Source organism: Lissotriton helveticus, chromosome 11 (genome assembly GCF_964261635.1).
Source record: "Lissotriton helveticus chromosome 11, aLisHel1.1, whole genome shotgun sequence".
In the NCBI taxonomy this organism is placed as follows: domain Eukaryota; kingdom Metazoa; phylum Chordata; class Amphibia; order Caudata; family Salamandridae; genus Lissotriton; species Lissotriton helveticus.
In genome coordinates, this window is record NC_136072.1 from 910,762,459 (window position 1) to 910,783,200 (window position 20,742).

At 46.8% G+C, this 20,742-nt stretch overlaps 1 protein-coding gene across 2 annotated transcripts in view; it reads left to right on the plus strand.

The window, feature by feature from the left end:
* The window catches only part of DDX54 (DEAD-box helicase 54), a 140,516-nt gene that overhangs the window by 105,324 nt on the left and 14,450 nt on the right, over positions 1–20,742 (plus strand). For both annotated transcript variants that reach the window (XM_078667161.1, XM_078667162.1), the window contains exons 12-14: positions 6,436–6,570; positions 6,825–7,046; positions 7,526–7,599. In XM_078667161.1, the coding sequence (XP_078523287.1) occupies positions 6,436–6,570; positions 6,825–7,046; positions 7,526–7,599 (431 nt within the window). The remainder of the gene's footprint in view (positions 1–6,435; positions 6,571–6,824; positions 7,047–7,525; positions 7,600–20,742) is intronic.

Consider the following 20,742-nt stretch of genomic DNA (forward strand, 5'->3'; position numbering starts at 1 on the left):
CTCGGGCCGTTTGGCCTATCCGCCCGACCACGCCAGAAGTCAATGGTAAGGACTCCTTTTAAAAAAAAAAATGCAGCGTGTGTGGTGCTAAGTTCCCACACACGGACTTGCACGAGGTTTATAACCTCTGCCTCTCCCCGGACCACGAAGACGAGTACTGCGAGGCCTGTTAATCTTTCAGGTCGAAAAAGACCATCTGTGACGGTCGGGCTTGACGTCACGAAATGTCTCGCAGAAGCAGCTCAATTCTGGACATCTTCGGAGCAGAGCCCAATCTCTAGCCGGAACAACAAGCTGATGAAGGAGAGATCTCTGTCTCCAAAGCCGACGACTCCGATGTCGAAGATCAGGCAGTCACCCAGGCTCAGCGGTCTGTGAGTACCGAAACCCCTCTCCCAACCAAACCTAAAGCTCCGGTAACGCCTTCAGGCTCAAATCAACACCCGCAACACATTTCAGACTCCTCGGGCCTGGCGATGAAATAAAAAGAAAAGCCTTCTGGCTCGGGATCGAGCCAACCCCATTCCGGTGCCCAAATATCACCTTCGGCTCCGAAGTCTAAAACCAAGGAGGTGGCAGGCCCTTCTTCATTGGCGTGGAAACAAACAAATGACAAGCATCCGGAGCTGAAAAAATCTTCGGAGCTGAAAAAATCTTCGTAGCTGAAAAAATCTTCGTAGCCGAAAAAATCTTCGTAGCCGAAAAAATCTTCTGAGCCGAACAAACCTTCTGAGCCAGAAAAATTCTTGGAGTCGCAAACTCCTATAGCAAAAGCTACGGAGTCCAAGACCCCACAGAAAGCTTCAGAGACAAGGGCTAAACAACATTCTAACCCTAAGTCTTCGGCACCGACAAAGGACATTGTACCCACACAAGAGTTTCCAACAGATTTTTCGGATCCAAATACAAAAGCCTCTCTACATTGACCCAGAGACTGGAAAAGTTGTCGCCAAGCCTCCTAAAAAAAGAAAATTGGACACTTTAGAAGACCCTGAAATACCCATGAAGCGAAAGGAGATGGGCACTAATACTACTCCGCCTTTCTCTCCTTCTCCAGCTGATCCAAATCTGCTATTTTCTTCAGCACACTCCCCACAACATACATTTTCACCTCAACCACAAGATGCTGAAGATGATTATAGTGATGAGGGTGGGGATGGAGATCCAGATAAAGATAACGCGCATACCATTCCACACAGTCCAGATCCTTGGGATGATTACAACACAGATCCCAACCCACACAATGACCCAGACCTCTATCCCTCTAGGCCATCACCACCAGATGACAATATTGGGTTTGCACAACTCATTAACAGAGCTGCTCAGTACCACGGGGTATAGTTAAACTCTGACCTTTAGAGGAAGACTTTTTACTGGAAACATTTACACCCTCACAAAAGTCCACACACACCCTGCCAATGTTAAAAGGCATGTTAAAACTGCACCAGAGGTTTATTTAGGATCCTGTCGGAGCTAGAATTCTTAACACGAGGGTAGACAAGAAATATAAGGCAGCTCCCAATGAACCAGTCTACATAAAAGGTCAGGTCCCTTTAGATTCTCTTGTAGTGGCTTATGCACGCAAGAGAGCAAATTCACAAAGCACAGGCGACACCCCTCCTGTTGATAAGGAATCCAAACTCATAGACGCATCTGGAAAACGCATTGCGTCACAGGCTGCAAACCATTGGTGGATTGCCAATGCCCAAGCTTTGTTGGCCAGATATGACTGAGCTCACTATGATGAGCTTGAAAAGCTAATGCAACTTCTTCCTGACCAATTTAAAGACAAAGCTAATGACCTTCTACAGGAGAAAAACTAATAACAAATACGTCCATCATATGTGCGCTTGATGCAGCTGATACTGCCTCTCGTGCTATCAATACACGCGTTTTGCTACGCAGGTACGCTTGGCTCCGAATCTCCGAATTCAAACAGGAAGTGCCATCCGCTATTCTTAATCAGCCCTTTGACCAGGAGCATCTTTTTGGGCCCACAGGATACTGACACTGCCAAGTCCTTAGGGGCTTTGCAATCCCCTAGAGGTTCCTTTCATAGCTCCTTTTACAGGGCTGGCTCCAAAACCACTGTCTCGGAGCATCCCTCTTCTTCCTATAAGAGCCCCCATCAAAACAATTCCTCCAGAGGATACTTTTGTGGACGGTGCAGAGGCAACAATGGTAAGGGAAGAGATCGTGGTAACAATTCCCGCAACTCCCCTACCACCAGCAGTGACTTCCCCTCGATCATCCCACTCCTGTCGGGGGACGTCTCTAACAGTTCCTACCTGTCTGGAATGTTATCACAACAGATAAGTGGGTAAGACAAATTATCTAGTATGGTTATTGCCTGGAACTCACCTCTACTCCCCCAAATATCCCTCCCAGACAACGTCCAATGCCCCCGGAACACCTGCCTCTCCTGAAACAAGACGTTCTCTATTAAAAAACATGCAATAGAACCAGTGCCCTTACATCATCAATTCACCAGACACACAGTCAATCTGTACCGTGTGACCACTGGATTTAATTTTCCAAACAAGTTTATTTTTCTTTTTTACATTTATCAGCAATTTTTTGAAACACAAGCACAAACAAAACCACTGTCAATTCAAAAGGTTCATATATACAGTATCTACAAATGCACACATTTACAAATTTACAACAAAGAATCAAACAAAAGATTGGTTAGACACTTGGTTTTTTCAATCTCTAGGACTGGTTCCCGTTTGTTCGCTTATGGATTAATCTCTGCACTGTATATAATTGCAATTTATTTGAATTATTATACATTTGTGATTGTCTTTTGGTGTGTCTAACCAATCTTTTGTTTGATTCTTTGTTGTAAATTTGTAAATGTGTGCATTTGTAGATACTGTATATATGAACCTTTTGAATTGACAGTGGTTTTGTTTGTGCTTGTGTTTCAAAAAATTGCTGATAAATGTAAAAAAGAAAAATAAACTTGTTTGGAAAATTAAATCCAGTGGTCACACGGTACAGATTGACTGTGTGTCTGGTGAATTGTTTCACGAATAATCCTGTCCAGCCACCCTGTTCTGTTTTTCCTATTGTTGAGATCCGGGTTGGTCAGATGTAGGATCCAATACCTTTACTGTTTCACAACTTACATCATCAAGGCACTGGAGTTTACTACATCTACTTTCTAATTCCAAAAAAGGACGGCACTCTAAGGCCAATACTGGACCTCAGACCGTTAAACATGGTCACTCTCCAACAGGTGCTCCCACTGCTTCAACAAGGTGACGTTCTCTCCACTCTAGATCTAAAGGATGCCTACTTTCATATTCCCCATTCACCCCGCTCACAGAAAATATCTCAGGTTTGTGGTGGACTGTCAACACTATCAATTTAAAGTCCTTCCGTTTGGAATGACTACAGCACCCAGAGTCTTCACCAAGAGCCTCTCAGAAGTGGCAGCTCCCTTATGAAGACAACCCATTCATGTGTTCCCTTATCTGGACGACTGGCTCATAAAAGCTAAATCACACATCAGCTGTGTGCAACACACACACACACACACACAAAACAATCCAGCTGCTTCACGACTTGGGCTGCACGGTGAATCTCACCAAATCCCACCTCCAACCGTCCAACACACACCAATACCTAGCAGATAAACCCCAACATTCTCTGGATATTACAGCTTGCATACTGCTTATCCTAATTTCAGCCTCAACACTCATTGCCAGCTCAAGTGTTCATGCAGTTGATCGGGATGATGGCTTCTTGCATTCTCATCATCCCTAATGCAAGACTCCAGATGCGTCCCTTACAGGAGTGTTTGGCACGTCTGTGGAACCAGGCTCAAGGTCAGCTAACAGATCTGGTGTTGGTGAACAGCTGCACACATAGCTCTTTGCAGTGGTGGAACACACAAAACCTTTCCAAAGGGCAGCCGTTCCTCAACCCTGTTCCACAGATAATGCTCTAGCTACCTCTACTTACCTCTATCTTTTCCAATACTATCTTACTTAGATAAATTACACATGGACATCTTTTCTATTTCTTAATAACTCCATCATAAACCGGCATGGCAAAACAATCTGGAGATGGAGTCCATGCCCATGTGCACTATTTTCCTAAGGAGGAGTCACCTACCTCGTGACTACAAAGACTTCTTCCATGACAAAAACAAAGTGCAAACATCCGAGCCCAACACCAGACGGCGATCTATGCACAAGTATATGAATCTACAGCTCTATATGCCAAGAACAGATTCATACTGGTAAGTAGCATTTTCCATATAGAGCACAATGAGTCACTACCAAGAGATCCAGGGAGAATATAATGAACACAGGGAATAGGAAAGAAGTGATGGGGGGAGAAAGTTGATGTTGGTAAGAGATTTAAGATTCTGAGTAATTGCAAATATGCAGATTACCCCAGGTATATTTACAACGAATAACATTGTAAAAAAGTTGCAGACTAGACAAGAAATTGATACAGAAAGAGCTAAGAGCGCAAAAATAAATTTATTTGAAATTTTAGAATAGTACCGAGTTATCAGGGTACCAAAATGAATGTAAAGTAGAAGCAAACCCGATACTAAGAAAGAGTTCCAATGATTGATTGCCAGAAGAGGAAAAAAAATGTAGGTTAGACTTTTCACAAGGAAGGTGGGGAGGGGCAAGATTAAGCTTGGAAACAAAAAGTAGGTTTTATGATTGTAGTCTGTTTCAAGTGAAAGAAGGCAAGAGATAGTAATCCATTGATTAACACAAATGAAATTAAAAGGAACTGAAAGAGAAAGTAAGAAGAAAACTATGACAAATAAAGATAAGCTAGAGAGAGGTATGCGTAGTAGGGGGTGAATGGAAGAGTTTAAAAAAAAATTAAGCGGGTCTAAGTCTCAAGCCAGGGAGTTCAGCAGATTGAGAACAGTATTCGAGCCAATGGAAGATGACAGTCGAGATGGTAATATTAGTTGTTTGAAAGGTCAGTGAAGAGTGCATTTTACAGATGTATCAAGCTAGAATGTATAAGCAGGAGCAAAAAAAGTTGTGACTGGAGAAAGAACCAGACTCTCAAACTGTGGGCCAAAGCAAAGATGTCTGAGAACTAGATATGAAGGGAGAAGTAGTGCATTAATAAAAGAAAGGAAAGAACATAATTTGTATACGAATCGCATCAAGAGGGAGAGAACAAGATCACATCAGTGCTGAATTGGAAAGAGAGCAGTGGAATTGGTGCCATTGAGCTAGAGATTGTAGGGTAGGAGCTCTTTGGATAGGAGTGAGATGTTAGACCTTGTGAAAATATAATAGAAGCAGACGCAAAGATATTGTAGGACACTCAGCAGGAGGAGTGAGATCAAAGTTTACTCAGACCAAGATGAGCTGAACAGGACACGCCTAAAGCTCAGGAGGGAGGACTAGGGGAGGGATATGGTAAGAAGAACTGCTACATTGTAAATTCTGCATTTCTACCAATAATGCTTAATGATTATGGGCCCGATTCACAGAACTAACTTAAGACAAAATCTTAAACTTACTACCATTTTGGTATTCACAGAAGGTACTTACTCATTTTGGTATTCACAGTAGGCACTTACTCATTTTGGTATTCACAGTAGGCACTTACTCATTTCGGTATTCGCAGAAGGCATTTAGGAGTCCTAAAGTTAGGACTTCTAACTTTACTACTCCTAAACTGAGAAAAATCCTAACTTTAAGACTTTCGGTATTCACAGAAGGCATTTAGGACTCCTAAAGTTAGGACTCCTAAAGTTAGGACTCCTAATTATACTACTCCTAAACTTAGAAAAATCCTAACTTTCAGACTTTCAGTATTCACAGAAGGCATCTAGGAGTCCTAACTTTACTACTCCTAAACTGAGAAAAATCCTAATTTTCAGACTTTCGGTATTCACAGAAGGCATTGAGGAGTTCTAAAGTCAGGACTCCTAGCTTTAGGACTCCTAAATGACTTCTGTGAATACCGAAATGAGTAAGTTCCTTCTGTGAATACCGAAATGAGTAAGTGCCTTCTGTGAATATCAACATGGTAGTAAGTTGAGGATTTTGTCTTAAGTTAGTTTTGTGAATCGGGCCCTATGATGCTAAATTTGTGTCATATGAGATATACCTGCTGATGTTTTGGCTGATTCTTAAAAAAAAAAAAAAAGTTTACAAAAAAATAGTTTACTTAGACCGGACGAGAAAAGAGAAGAAAACTAGGATAGCGTGAGTACCAGAAATGCAAAAAGAGGAGAAGAGAAAGAAATAGAGTGTACATCTGTGTCGAAAGCAGGGAAAAAATAGTGGTGGGATGAGGTTGAATAATTTTTTTAAAAAGAGTGGTATTAGTGTGGATCTTATATTGCTTCTTTCAGCGTAATTGTCTTTCATACAGCCTTCTCTCTGGCCTCCTTTACTCTTCACCTTCCCTAATTTCATCCTTTCCTTCTTTCAGGCCGTGTTGCCAGGGCTGGCCGTAGTGGCACTGCCTACTCATTGGTTGCGATAGATGAGATACCGTACATCCTTGATCTGCACCTGTTCCTAGGGCGCCCTCTAAAGCTGGCTAATCCTCAAGACCCTCCAGCAGGTAAGAATAAAGCTCCCCTGTGGCCTGGCCTGGAAAAGTGAGGGCATATGGGAACTGTGCCCGCAATGGGCAGAGGAGTGGAAGGATTTTGCTATTAACATGTAACTACTTGGCCCCGTTGGCAAGCGTTTTTCTAGAGGAAACCATTCTAAACTCCTAGGCTGGTGATGTTAGTGGTGCATGGTTAGTGCAAGACAGCCCCTGCTGGTTAATGTCCATTATATGGGTTCTCATCCTGCTTTGCTGTTTTTCAGACCCTGATGGAGTAATTGGCAGAGTCCCACAGAGCATCATTGATGATGAGGAGTCCCTACTATTAGCGGATCACGAAGCCTCATTAGACCTGCAGAATCTGAAGAGGGTGTCTGAGAATGCCTACAAACAGTATCTCAAGTCCCGACCTAACCCTTCACCAGAATCCATCAAGCGTGTCAAGGAAACCGATTTCACGTCTGTGGGCATCCATCCCCTTTTCAGTAAGGAACTACCCCTTCGCATTCAATGATGTGCATGCGCTATTACTACAAACCAGCATTAATGTGACGTTCTCTGCGCCTTTCTTTAGACTCCATCACCTTCGCAGTAAATCTACCAGAATCTGTGCGTATTACTGCCCCATGGCCAGTACTCCTGCACCATTGACTTCCCCAGACACTGCATTCTCATCCACCACCTACCACTCCTCCACAGCCAAGGCACGTGCCACAGTTTCTGAAGCTTCTCTGCAGTTTGTGTCCCAACACAGATTTCTACAGACCTTTTGGCACTCTTCCACTGTTCCCAATTGCTCCTCCTCAGCCAGTGCTTCAGCCCTATTCTCTCCAACTCCCAAAGGCCAGACTTCCATTGCTATTGCATGTAGTGCTCAATTGTGAGAAAAGCCTTACTGCTCATGCTTTTTCTCCTTAAACCATTGTAGGAAGCGCTAACTGTATCACTGTCTTTTCTAACAAAGGTTCAGATTTGATGGAGGAGGAGCTGGAAAGACTGAAATTTGTGGACTCTATTAAGAACTACCGATCAAAAACGGTGAGTATATCTGCAGAATGAAAATCCATGCTTCCTTTTGCCTCGCAGTGTTTAAAACACGTCTCTAACAGATTGCTTGGCACGTTCACACTCAGCATTGGGTCCTGCTTTCTGAAGCATGATGACTTGACATTCTTTCTTTTTAGGTCTTGCTACAGACCGCTTTAGCTTTCTTTGGAGACCTCACTCAACCAATACTTTAGAAAAGTAAATTGAAGAAGTAGTACAGCTAGAGGGTGCTTTCGCTCCTCACTTCTACCATTGCCTTTCAGGACTTTTTTCATATATTGCTTTTGCTTGAATGGACTGTCCTACAAGCCCATTAGTCTTTCATTGCTGATTACATTGATTTGTAGCTTGTAATTTGAGTCATTGTGTTCTTTGCTTTATTTACGAACATAATGATATTTTATTGTAGGTTTATGTTTTTTTTCGTAAGGAAGTGTGTCCTGTTTGTCTTTGCAACTGGCCAAGTCTATGCACTAGTAACCCCTGCACTTTCATTTGTTTAACTTTGCTGTAATTATCTTGTTGGGTTTACTGATTTTTTTCACAAACTAAATATATGTGCTCACATAGGCTTTCCTATAGATGCATTGATAATACTGTCCATTGCCAAAATTATCTTCTAGGCCAGTGGTTCCCAAACTTTTGACTCCTGAGGACCCCCATTGAGTCACCACTGGAAGCCTGGGACCCCCAAGCAATTTGTTTGAGTTACATTTCAAACATTAAAACAGTAATTCGAAAATAATACACACGTGTGCACACAAAACAAGTACTCAAAGTACTAAGGATTTTGGGGCCAGATGTACGACCATTTCATTAAGCGCCTCGCAATTGCGACACATTGCGAGTGGCAAATTGCGAGTCGCTAAATGAAATGTACAACAGTGTGTTTAACACTGTTTGGGATTCCCAATGGGGTCGCAAATTGCGAGGTTCATTAATATTAATGAGACTCTCGCAATTTGCGAGCCCCTTGGTAATGCCAGCCCTCCCAGCGATGGTGGAAATGGCACACTAGCAAGAGGACCCTAGACCGGGCTACATTCAAGACATCCGTCAACCAATACCACAAACTCCTGACAGAAATGAAAAGGAGCGCATGGAAGCCAGTTCTAACCACAGAAAATAACTTTTCAGCTTTGCCAGATAGTTCTCCAACCCCTCAGCCACCGAAAACCTCATCACCCCTTCCCAGGAACTCTGCGAGACCCTGGCGGACGTCTACCACTACAAGCTCTCAACTAGCTACAAAAACCTAAAACCCAACCCACTGTCACCGACATTCCTCAGCCTCTTCTCTCCCACAGATGCAAATTCCAACCACCTGCTCGCCACCTGGGACCAGCTCACTACATAAAACACCACAGCCATCACGAACTCCATCCACTCAAGAGTCCCCACAAACCCTTGTCCTCTCCACATCTTCAACCTCAGGAGCAAGATGATCAGCAATGAGCTCACTGCCATCTTCAACGCATCCATCATCACGGCCACCTTCCCCGAAGAATGGAAACGCGCAGAAGTCAAACCCTTCTAAAGAAACCATTCGCAAACCCCAGTGATCTAAAGAACTACTGTCTCATCTCTCTGCTCCCCTTTCCCGCCAAAGTCCTAGAGAATGCCATCAACTGTCATCTCTGGGAACACCTGGAAAACAAAAACCTTCCTTGTCCGAAGAGAAACGGAAGCCTTGATCCTCATCGTCCTTTCAGTAGCGTTTGACACCCTATCCTTCTCTTCCAGGGGATCCTCATCAATAGTCATAAGCACTGAATATTCCCGCCCATGTGCGGGACCCCGGAAACAATATAAAAATATATATGTAAAAACACATATATCTAGCTCCACATATATGTACGTACATATATTATTTTTCTCATACCAATGCAGCCCCAAAAAGAGGCTAACACAATGTAAAACCTTGTACATGTACTGCAATTATAAAGGAAACAAAGAACACATTAAATCAAATATCCTTTGAATTTTGTGTTTTAATGAGTAAAACCACTCATAACTCCTGAAAATTGCTTATAAAAAGACATTGTTAGCCTCAGGCTGCATTGAAAAGCAATAACATAGAAAATGAAAGCATTTTCAACAAAAAACTGGCACTGTACCTTTAAGGCAGCCCTGAACCCAGGCTTCCCATCATGCCTCAGGGGTGACGGTTAGGTCAGTTGTTCTTTCCGGCTCCTTCTGTCAAACAGCTCCCACCTTTTTTTGACTTTGTCAGAATTACTTGGTGTTTTCTTCAATTTCTTGATCTCACTCGACGGGTTTTTACCCTAGAGAGATAGTTATACCTTTTTTGGGCTCAAAAAAGTTTAATTTTTTGTCAAAAATGCCTAAGGCTCTTTTTGACACCTGCCGTGCCTGTGGGCATAAGAAGGCTTGGTCAGATACACATCCTGTGTGTATTCGCTGTCTACCTGACTCTCATGATGTAGCATCTTGTGCCCACTGCCAATCCTTGTCATCCAGAACTATCAAGGACCGAGAAAGAAGCAGGATTTATGGACTTTCTGAGAGAGGTAGGTCTCCAAAGAGACTTATGAAGCGGTCGACGTCGAAAAAAGTTCCGACCTGCTCTCCTTCGGCATCGGCTTCGAGGTCTCCAACGACGAAGAAGGTGAAGTCTTCAGCGTCGAAAGTCAAGAAAACTCCGCTGCCGTCAACCGGGCGATGTGCAGCGTCGAGAGAGAGGTCACCGTTGAAGCAGAGCGGCTCAACGTCAAGACCTCCGTCGTCGAAGGCTCAGGTAGAGTTTCCGACGTCGAAGCGTCCGCCGGCGCCTAGTCATCGGCGCTCGGCGTCGAGGCAGCCTCTGTCGTCGTCTGGCTATCGACGCTCGATGTCGAGGCATCCTCCATCGTCGCCAGGTCATCGGCGATCGACGTCGAGGCATCCTCTGTCGTCGCCAGGTCATCGGCGATCGACGTCGAGGCATCCTCCGTCGTCGCCAGGTCATCGGCGATCGACGTCGAAGAAGCGATCGACCTCGAAGCATCCTCTGTCGTCGCCAGGTCATCAGCGATCGACGTTGAGGGATTCTCCTCCGCCGACGACCCATCGACATTCGACGTTGAGGCATTCATCGTCGTCAAAGGACCATGGTAGTTTGACGTCGAAGCTTCCTCCGTCGGCGTCACACGCTCGACGTCGAGGCATTCACAAACGTCGGCAGGACACTCGCCGTCGAGAGATGAACAAAGTTCGACGTTGGATAATCCTTTAGGGACTTCACCTCCTCGGAAGTCGACGTCGAGGCATGGAACTCCAGTGGTTCAGCCTCAGCCAGTGACGCAGCATTCTATAAGGTCGTCTGGATCTGCTTCAGCTGCGGAGGATGACCAGGGCTCGCAAGTGAGTGACAATCACGCTGCCAAGCGGAAGAAGTCTCCAGAGCAGAGGGACTCTCGAAGTCGCTCCAGGTCTGCGGCTGGCTCAGGTTCGGACTCTGGCCCGGATGTAATTATTTATCAGTCGGGCAGCGAGGAATCCAGGCATTCGCAAAGGGATGCAAAGCCTCCATCACACCCTCCAGTGAAAGATTTAGCGCAAAAGTCGCCTACTGTCAGACTTTCACCGAGATGGTACAAGCCACTTCATCACTGGGCTACGGACAAGGAGACAGCGTATCGGATGCAGCAACCGCTTTCTAGGCCTAGAGAACGGTCACGCTCTCCGGTGAGGCAAAAAGAAAGATCACGCTCTCCAGTTCAACAGAGAGAAAGATCACGCTCCCCAGTTCGCCAGAGAGAACGATCACGCTCTCCTGTTCGCCGGAGGGAAAGATCACGCTGCCCAGTTCACCAGAGGGAAAGATCACGCTCCCCAGTTCGCTAGAGGGAAAGATCGCGCTCCCCAGTTCGTCAGAGGGAACGATCGCGCTCCCCAGTTCGTCAGAGGGAACGATCGCGCTCCAGGGTGCGAACCAGCAGGCGTAGATCACGATCAAGAAGCACAAGGAGAGACCGAAGAACTCCTTCTACTTCTTCTTCCTCGACCCGCTCTCACAGAAACTACTCTCCTACCCTGACAGACTCTCCTTCAACGTGGGTATCTCCAATTGATGATATCTTCACTTTTCAGGACATACTTGGTAGGGGAGCTCTTAAGCTGGGAGTTACCTTAAAAGCTCCGCAGATCAAGACCTCAATATTTTGAAACACTACAGCATAGGTCTGCACCCAAACCTCTTCTGCCTTCGGTGCCGGGGATTATAGAGCCAGTTATGGACGTCTTCTTAACCCCAGCGACGGTCAAGGCGGCTCTGGCAAGGATTCTTAAAAAGTACAAATCTCCAGAGGACGATCCGCTATTCCTCAGAGCTGATCCTCCCCCGGACTCAGTGATGATCGCGGCAGCGAGGAAGTCCAATGCAGTCGCCTCATCCTCCACTGTGCCTCCGGATAAGGACAGTAAGATGCAAGCCTCGCGGGGAAGGCGGGTCTGCAATACATCAGCGGCTTTTCTCAAGGTTGCCAATGCGGAAGCCCTCTTGGGGCGTTATGACCGATCCCTGTGGGATTCTCTGCAACGTTTTGTGGAGAAACTCCCAGCATAGGATCGTAAGGATTTTGAAGAACTCCTCCTGGAAGGCAGTCAAGTCTCCAACCAGGTGATAAGCGCGTCTGCGGATGGGGCTACCCTAGCAGCTCATGGGTATGCTCATGGGGTAACGGCAAGGAGGTCATCATGGTTGCGTCTAACGGCGTTAAAACCAGAAGCCCAAGCGCGCATATTGAACTTGCCTTTTTCAGGTACTTCATTGTTTGGCACAAGTGCGGACGAAGAAATGCAGCGCATGAAGGCAGAGCTGGAAACTCTCAAGCCGGTGGGTCTTGAGAAGAAGGAGTTCAAGAGGAAATTCCGCTCCTTCAACAAGGGCTCTACAAAGCAGCGAGTTCAAACCTCGAACTGGCAGAAGAGCCACGATCAGCAGGGGCAGGAAAAAGTCCCAGTATAAAGGCAAGCGTAATTACAATGGAGGAAATAATCAGTGCCAAGGCAACAACACCGGCAAGGCTCAAGCCAAGCAATGAGTCGTCTCTTCCTCCAGCGCCGTGGACCACTCCAGTGGGGGGAAGCCTGGCAAAACATTTCAAAGAGTGGCAAAGCATCACAAAAGACAGTTGAGTGTTGTCTACGCTTGAGAATGGGTACTGTCTTCGTTTCAATCATCTGCGTCCACCGGTTCCCCCGATGTCAACATCAAATCATCAGCTGCACCTACTGCAAAGAGAAGTCGCCACTCTACTCAAAGTCAGCTATCGAAGGAGTTCCGGTCTCTCAGAGGGGAAAAGGGTTGTACTCCCGTTATTTTCTGGTCAAGAAAAAAGGACAGAAGGCAGAATACAGACCCCTCCTGGACTTGCGAACACTAAATCTGCACGTCAAAAAGGAAAGATTTGGCATGTTGGCGCTTCACCAAATATTTCCACATCTCAGGAAGGGAGATTGGATGTGTTCGCTGGACCTCCAAGATGCTTATTTCCATGTTCCAATACACCCCAGTCACAGAAGATTTCTTCGGTTCAGGGTGGGGACCTCTCACTATCAGTTCACGAAGTGTGTTGCGGTGGTGGCAGCTGCTCTACACTGCAGAGGGGTCTTCGTGTACCCATACTTGGACGATTGGCTGGTGAAAGGTCCTTCCGCAGTCAGCGCAAGAAATCAATTCCAAACTTGAATGCAGCTCTGCCAGAGTCTAGGGCTACATGTCAACTTCGGAAAGTCAGTCATTCAGCCCACCCAGAGGATCCACTTCCCTGGAGCTCTGCTAGACTCCGAAGCAGGAAAAGTGTTTCCTTCGGAGGAGAGACAATCGTCAATCGCCCAGAAATGTCAACGGATTCTTGGCGGCAAGGCTCAGAAAGTGCGCAGGATTGCCTCCCTGCTAGGGTCGATGGCGTCTTGCATCTTCCTGGTTCCGAATGCCAGACTTCGAATGCATCCTCTACAGCAGGATCTGGAGGATAAGTGGAATCCGCAATCGGCTCGCTGGGACGATCACATCACCATCTCAGACGCAGCTCGAGCTTCTATTTCGTGGTGGACAAAAGCTCAGAATATGCAGGTGGGACGCTTCCCTTCTGGGCTGGGGAGCGCACATGGGCCCACTGCAGGTGCAAGGTCAGTGGTCACACAAGGAAAGCACTTATTATATCAACATGCTGGAGCTGAGAGCAGTACACCTAGCTCTCAAAGCGTTCTCCCCTCAATCCAAGAGGCATCTGTGCTAGTACAGACGGACAACACCACCACGATCTACTACTTGAACAAGCAGGGGGGAACGCGCTCCCGGACGTTGTCGTTGGAAGCGCAGAGGATCTGGCATTGGCTTCTGGCTCGCGGGCTGCCTGTCACGGCGGTTCACCTTCCAGGAGAGCAAAACGTGAGGGCAGACGCTCTAAGCCGTCATTTCGACGACAAAGAAGACTGGGTTCTTCACGACGAAGTGGTAGAGGAACTTTTTCAATCCTGGGGTCGTCCCACCATAGACCTGTTCGCAGACGACCAAAACGCCAAATGCCGAAGCTTCGCCTCCAGGTTCCACCGGCCAGGCTCGGGAGGTAATGCTCTTTTGATCGACTGGTCAAACGAATTTGTGTACGCCTTTCCACCTCTCCCGTTGATTCCGAAGGTGGTGAGCAAGCTAACACACTCGTGCACAACAATGATTCTGATTGCTCCCGATTGGCCGAGGCAGAGTTGGTACATGGACCTGCTTCATCTGTCAGTGACTCCTCACAAGAGGCTGCCATGCAGGCCGGACCTGTTGTCCAAGATGGATGGGAGGATCTTCCATCCCAACCTTCCGTCACTGAGCTTGGCAGCATGGCTCCTGAGGTCATCCAATACGGCCATCTAGGATTGCCAGAGGACTGCATGTTCATTCTGAAAGAGGCAAGGCATCCTTCCACCAGACATTCGTATGTATGCAAGAAGTCATCTGCGGCGTCCCTCAGGGCTCCTCGCTCAGTCCAACCCTCTTCAACGTCTACATGGGCCCCCTCGCAGACATCGCACGCCAGATCAACCTCAACATCATCTCCTACGCCGACGACACCCAGCTGATCCTCTCCCTCACCAACGACCCCGCCACCGCCAGAGACAACCTACACGAAGGGATGAAAGAGGTGGCCGAATGGATGAAGAACAGCCGCCTGAAACTGAACTCGGACAAGACGGAAGTCCTCATCCTGGGATCCTCACCCTCCGCCTGGGACGACTCCTGGTGGCCCCCCGCCCTGGGCAGCGCACCCCAACCAACAGACCACGCACGCAACCTGGGCTTCATCCTGGACTCCTCCCTCTCCATGACCAGACAAGTCAACGCCGTCTCCTCATCGTGTTTCAACATCCTGCGCATGCTACGCAAGATCTTCCGATGGATCCCCACCGAGACCAGGAAGACGGTCACCCAGGCCCTCGTCACCAGCCGTCTGGACTACGGCAACTCCCTCTACGCCGGAACCACCGCCAAGCTCCAGAAGAGACTTCAGCGGATCCAGAACGCCTCAGCACGTCTCATCCTGGACATCCCCCTTCGCAGCCACATCTCCGGACACCTGAGAGACCTGCACTGGCTCCCGGTCAACAAGAGAATCACCTTCCGACTCCTCACCCACGTACACAAAGCCCTACACAACCAAGGCCCGGGATACCTCAACAGCCGCCTCAACTTCTACGCTCCCAAACGCCAGCTTCGATCAAACGGCCACGCCCTCGCCGCCGTCCCCCGCATCCGAAGAGCCACCACAGGAGGACGGTCCTTCTCCTACCTCGCCGCCAAGACATGGAACTCCCTCCCGACCCACCTCCGCCTGACCCAGGACCACCTCGCCTTCAGGAAGCAACTCAAGACCTGGCTGTTCGAGCAGTAGCGGACCCCCCCTCCATAGCGCCTTGAGACCCTTTGGGTGAGTAGTGCGCTATATAAATGCTGTGATTGATTGATTGATTGATTATATGTGGTGTATACAGAATAGTCATGATCCGATCAAATGTCAAGAAGAAGCAGTTCTTCTTTATTTGTTGTATCTGGCTAAAGCAGGTTTAAAATGTAATTCCATCAAGGTGCACCTAGCGGCCATAACGGCTTATAGGCGGTCACCTTCTCAAACCTCTTTTTTCCAGCTAGCATCTGTCAAGGACTTCCTGCAAGGGTTGAAAAAAGTATACCCTCCAGTGCGTCCTCCTTCTCCACCCTGGGAGTTGAACCTGGTGCTATCAAAGTTAATGGGTCCTCCTTTTGAACCCATTCACAAAGCTACTTTACAACATCTTTCATGGAAAGCGGCTTTTTTGGTGGCTATCACGTTAGCTCGCAGAGTGAGCGAGATTTAAGCCCTCTGTGCATCAGAACCCTATACGGTGTTCCATTTGAATAGGGTGGTGCTGCGGACGCATCCAGTTTTTCTGCCTAAAGTGGTGTCAGATTTTCATGTAAATCAGACCATTTCCCTGCCCACTTTTTTCCCAACCCCTCTACTCCAGCTGAGAGGGCTCTCCATTCTTTAGACCTGAAAAGAGTTTTAAAATTCTATCTTGACAGGTCTAAAGTGATTCGTCATTCTGATCATCTTTTCGTTAACTATGGATCGATCAGGACTGGCCATGCTGCCTCAAAACGTTCCATTTCCAGATGGATCGTTTCATGTATTAAACTTGCTTACCAGCTAGCGCAAAAAACCCTGGGGTTCTCTCCCAAGGCGCATTCCACCAGAGGAAGAGCTGCTACTGCGGCTTTTCTCAATAATGTGCCCATGTCTGAGATCTGTAAGGCGGCAACCTGGCGGTCCGTCCATACATTTACCAGACATTATTGTCTTGATTCTGACACGAGAGCAGATACCCAAGTAGGCCAAGCCTCCTTGAGGAATCTGTTTAACAGCCAGTCTGGGCTGTGATGTTGGGTCTTTTAAGGTAGAAGATGTACTTCTCATTTACCTGCAGGTGGTTGTTGGGCTTGTTATTCTATTCAGTGCTTATGACTATTGATGAGGATCCCCTGGAAGAGAAGGATAAGTTACTTACCTGTAATCCTAGTTCTTTTCCAGGGGTATCCTCATCAAAGTCATAAGCAACCCACCGCCTCCCCAGGTAAATGAGAGCTGTACGTTTTTTATATTTGTATTTAGCCCTGACATCAGGGTTATGCAAAGAACAACTGACCTAACTGTCACCCCTGAGGCATGATGGGAAGCCTGGGTTCAGGGCTGCCTTAAAGGCACAGTGCCAGTTTTTTGTTGAAAATGCTTTCATTTTCTATGTTATTGCTTTTCAATGCAGCCTGAGGCTAACAATGTCTTTTTATGAGCAATTTTCAGGAGTTATGAGTGGTTTTACTCATTAAAACACAAAATTAAAAGGATATTTGATTTAATGTGTTCTTTGTTTCCTTTATAATTGCAGTACATGTACAAGGTTTTACATTGTGTTAGCCTCTTTTTGGGGCTGTATTGGTATGAGAAAAATAATATTTGTACGTACATATATGTGGAGCTAGATATGTGTTTTTACATATATATTTTTATAATGTTTCTGGGGTCCCGCACATGCGCGGGAATATTCAGTGCTTATGACTTTGTTGAGGATACCCCTGGAAGAGAACTAGTATTACAGGTAAGTAACTTATCCCACCACACCCTTACTAAGAGGCTTCACCATATTGGAATTCAAGGAGATGCCCTCAAATGGATTTCCTCCTTCCTCACCGAAATAGCCTAGAGAATCCACCTTTCACCTCGAAACATCAGAACATCATCTGCGGCATCCCTCAAGGCTTGTCCCTCAGCCCTACACTGTTCAACACCTGCATGACCCCCTTAGCCAACATCGTCAGAACCTGTGAACTAAACATCATATCCTACGCCACCCAGTGTCCCCGACTGGATGAAAGACAGCTGCCTAAAACTCAGCACAGACAAGACAGGAGTGCTGATTTTCAGGAACAACACCTCCCCGTGGAACGACTCTTGCTGGCCTTCTGAACTAGGACCCGCACCCACTCTGACAGACCTTGCCCTCAACCTTGGCATCATACAGGACAGCAAGCACACCATAGAAAATCCTGATCAACGCTGTCTCCTCCGTCCTCACTGTTTGCATGCTGCGTAAGATCTTCAATGGCTCCCCGTCGACACCGGACGAACCTAGTCCTAGTCATCAGCCAGCTGGACTACAGCAACATACTACGTAGGAATCGCCTCACACCTCCTGAAGAGACTGCAGACCATACAGAATTCAATGGCCAGACTCCTCCTCAACCTCCCAAAGTGGACCCACATCACCCCCTCACCTCAAGAAACTCCACGAAGATATATCCGTTCAAGATGCTGATCCACACCTACAAAGCCCTGTACAACCAAGGACCAGCATCATCAACCAATGCCTGAACTTTCCCCAACCCTCCAGGCAACTGCACTCCGCCGCCCACTCCCTAGCTCACAGCCCCCGCACCTGCCAAAGCAACAGTGGAGGATGCTCCTTCTCCTACCTTGCTGTGAATTTGTGGAACAACCTCCTCTTCACCTCTGGACCTCATTCTTTCTGCTGAAATTCAGGAAAGGATTTGAGACCTGGCTGCTCAACTGAATCCTCCCTAGCAGCAGAGTTCTCAGCTCCTGGATACCCTCATGGGTGATTAGTCACAATTTACAAGTACTTTTTGATTGATTTGCCATTCTTTCTTGGTCAGTTCCTGCCTGCAACCTTGGTTTCATTTGGCTTTCACCACTAGTGATGGTAACTGGCAATATGTTTTAAGGACTCTATTCCAAAAAGTGACTCCTCACGGCCCCCTATATCTGTTCAACTGAGTGCCCAGTACACATGACTCTTGGCATCTCAGGAGATTCTACCCATGTTTATTTTGCTGACTGAATCCAGTATGTGTATGCAAAAAATGTACCTCTATGAAGATTGAACTGTTTGCCTCTAACCAAATCCTATGAATCTTATCAATTTCAGACGTGCTCCATTTCTACAAAGCCACACTTAAGCCATCTTGTCACTACAGCTTCTTTTATAATTTAGGTATACGCAATAGCAATGCCTCATTATGTTAACCCAAACCACCACACGTGCGCTGTCTGTTTATTCCTATATACAAGACTTTAAATTGACCAGGTAAGGCAACACACACATAATCCTGAACAAATACTTGAGCTCTTCAGGTTGATCCGTATTATCCAGCGTCTTAGCTCCAGACTTATCCTCTGTTTCACAGGTATAATAGAATTGTGAAGCTGGTTTTTCCAGGACTTCTTGTTCATAAGGTCTTTTTTGGCTCACAGGCTTCTCAGCCTAATACTTGACCATAAAATAGATGAAATTGAGCGTTCTGGACTACATTAAATTGCTTTTGGGCAGCTTAGAGCATATCGTGAAAAAAGGAGTGAGGTGTTTCTTGTAACTCCAGGGAGATTTTGGTAAAATTAGCCAAATAGTCAAAAAAATACTCTCAAGTGGAAAGATTAATGTTGTAGTGCAGATTTTTTAAATAAAAGTATACAAACAAACATTCTAGTTTTCTAGTTGTTACGGTATCCAGCATCAGCTCTGTAACCTCTGGCCTAACCTAACTGATGAACCACAAAGCAAGAGCATGTTCTGCTAGTAAACCTTTTAGGTAAAATAAGAGAATTAGTTCTGGACATATAACTTGATGCAGAGGCAAAACTCTACCAAGCCTCTGACTGCTGTGATAGCGGAGAAAGTCAAAGGACTCTAGTCTGACGACGACAGGGCTCATATATATCCAGTCGTGCCAAGCACAGGAGAAAAGTCTCATGTTTGTGTACTCCATGATTTCCCCTCCTAAACCCACTCTCCGGGATAATGTAACACCTTGAGATTCCAGTACAAAACTCAGAAATTGAGCACAACACCCTCTCCTAGGCCAAGATACACAAGAGGATCTCCACACCTTTATAAGGACCCAGAATTCACTGAGCAATAGAATGACTCTATTTTAGAACCATATCATGCTACGGCATCCCCATTGGGTGACACCTGCCTATCACACAGTTATAAAAAATGAAAAAAACATTTTTAAAAAAAATTAATGGCCAGAATGCAGAACAATGTCATACATCCACCCCAGTACAGAGATCTGGGCCTAAATCCATCGTTTTTTTGCTCACCATGCTATTCCAGTTTGGACCGAGCCATATGCAAATCAGTCTTGACCCTGCACCCAATGGGAACAGTCCAGCCCATACTGCCAGGCCAGGTCCTCCCTGGACTGGAAACAAGCATCCTAGGACCGGTTTCAGGCTTTCATCCCTCACCAGCCAGGATAGCTTGACTCCAGTGGCATGAAGAGCATGGGACGCACGGTCTGGGCATACCCGTCTCACTCCTGGTGACAAATGCAAAAAGAACAGTTGATGGACAGAATGCAGAACAATGTCATACATCCACCCCAGTACAGCGATCCGTGCCTAAATCCATCTTGTTTGCGCCTACCACTACAGTTGCCACAGCTTGATGAGGAGTCCTCAAAATACGCAATAATTGTGGCTGCACGTGAAGTTTCCTGGCGAAAGACCCGGTTCTTCTACGTCTCGACGGACATTTGGGGGGTCTCGACTGACATTTGGGGGGTCTCGACGGACATTTGGGGCACTTGCCTGTTCACTGGGGGACACGCTGGGCTGATTCCTGGTCTGCACGGCCGCCGCTCGCTCCACCACGCGGCAGGGAACTACAGCCCCCAGCATCCTCGGCGGTGACACGCCCACCACAAACGCACGGAGGCGCATAAAGACCGGAAGTCCCTCCCGCCTCGCGGGACGCGCGCGGGCGTCGCCGGGCGGAGCCCGGGCAGAGGGCGGGCCGTCTGTGGCCTTCGAGGGACGGGACGGATACCCCCCTAAAGCCTTCATTTCCAACATGGGTAAGCGCAAATTGCAAACATCGATTACTGTTGGTGCAGGAAAATCTAAAGTACCCCGCAAAGCTTCTACATCAGCTAGTATCATGTCCTATCTTACTTCTGCTGTGGGGAAACTTAATCAGGAGATTGCTGCAAAAGAACGTGAACTGGGGCTAGATAAACCATTATTGGACAATTCGGTGCCCCCACTGACTGGGAGACAAGCTATACCCTTGGAGCCTGTTGTC